The following is a 724-nucleotide window of genomic DNA, read 5'->3' as shown; positions in this document are numbered from 1 at the left end:
GAAGAAAGGAAGAAAGGAAGAAAGAAAGAAAGAAAGGAAGGAAGAAAGAAAGGAAGGAAGAAAGGAAGAAACAAAGACAGATAAACCATGGCCAATGCCCTTACCTGGGAAGTCAAGGAGCTCTCTGGAACACAGAGCTGAGCCATGAATCCACAGCCTGTGAGCTCATCTTCTAGGGAGGGGAGAGGGTGGTGGTGAAGGGGCGCACAACAAGATTTCTTAGGGAGTGGGAGCAGAGGAAAGAATTGGGGATTGTAGAGTGGGGCTCTGGGGAGGTAGGGGAATGTGGACAATCACTCACGGCGTTTCTCTCCAGTTAGGTAAAACAGCAATATGAGGATGAAGAAGGTGAAGGGAAGAGCACAGCTGAGCCAGTGCCTGGGGGTCCAGACTTTAGAGGAAGGGGGCAGTAACTTTAGCTTCATGGCCACGGTCCCGAACCACGGCTCCCTCCCCAGCCCCTTTGGTCAGTACTTGTCTCTCTAACTCCTCTGAGTGGGTGGAGAATTAGCCACACCTTTCAGGGAAGGGGCTAATAATTAAGCTTTCTTTCAGTCCCTATTGGCCTTTGACCCCAGGGAAGATCCCAGGCCAGAAGGAAAAAGAAATAGTGGTTCTCTGCAACCCTAGCAAACTCCTTCTTTATACTCCATCCCTCTTTAGGGATCCAAGCATACGACCAAACCCTCAAAAGTCCTTTTGGGCAGATCTATACCTACCCAAA

At 49.6% G+C, this 724-nt stretch overlaps 1 protein-coding gene across 2 annotated transcripts in view; it reads right to left on the bottom strand.

Annotated features, from left to right (window-relative positions):
- GLTPD2 (glycolipid transfer protein domain containing 2) overlaps positions 1 to 466 on the bottom strand; it is a 2,513-nt gene extending 2,047 nt beyond the window's left edge. The window contains exons 1-2 of one of the 2 annotated variants that reach the window (XM_044674190.1): positions 302 to 466; positions 105 to 172 (exon numbers count right to left, since the gene is read on the bottom strand). In XM_044674190.1, the coding sequence (XP_044530125.1) occupies positions 105 to 172; positions 302 to 425 (192 nt within the window). In that variant the 5' untranslated portion in view covers positions 426 to 466. The remainder of the gene's footprint in view (positions 1 to 104; positions 173 to 301) is intronic. The other variant, XM_044674191.1, reaches the window with a different exon arrangement.
- Between the last annotated feature and the right edge of the window lie 258 nt (positions 467 to 724).

This window comes from Gracilinanus agilis, chromosome 4 (genome assembly GCF_016433145.1).
Source record: "Gracilinanus agilis isolate LMUSP501 chromosome 4, AgileGrace, whole genome shotgun sequence".
Lineage (NCBI taxonomy): Eukaryota > Metazoa > Chordata > Mammalia > Didelphimorphia > Didelphidae > Gracilinanus > Gracilinanus agilis.
This window is presented reverse-complemented; position numbering and strand designations above follow the sequence as displayed.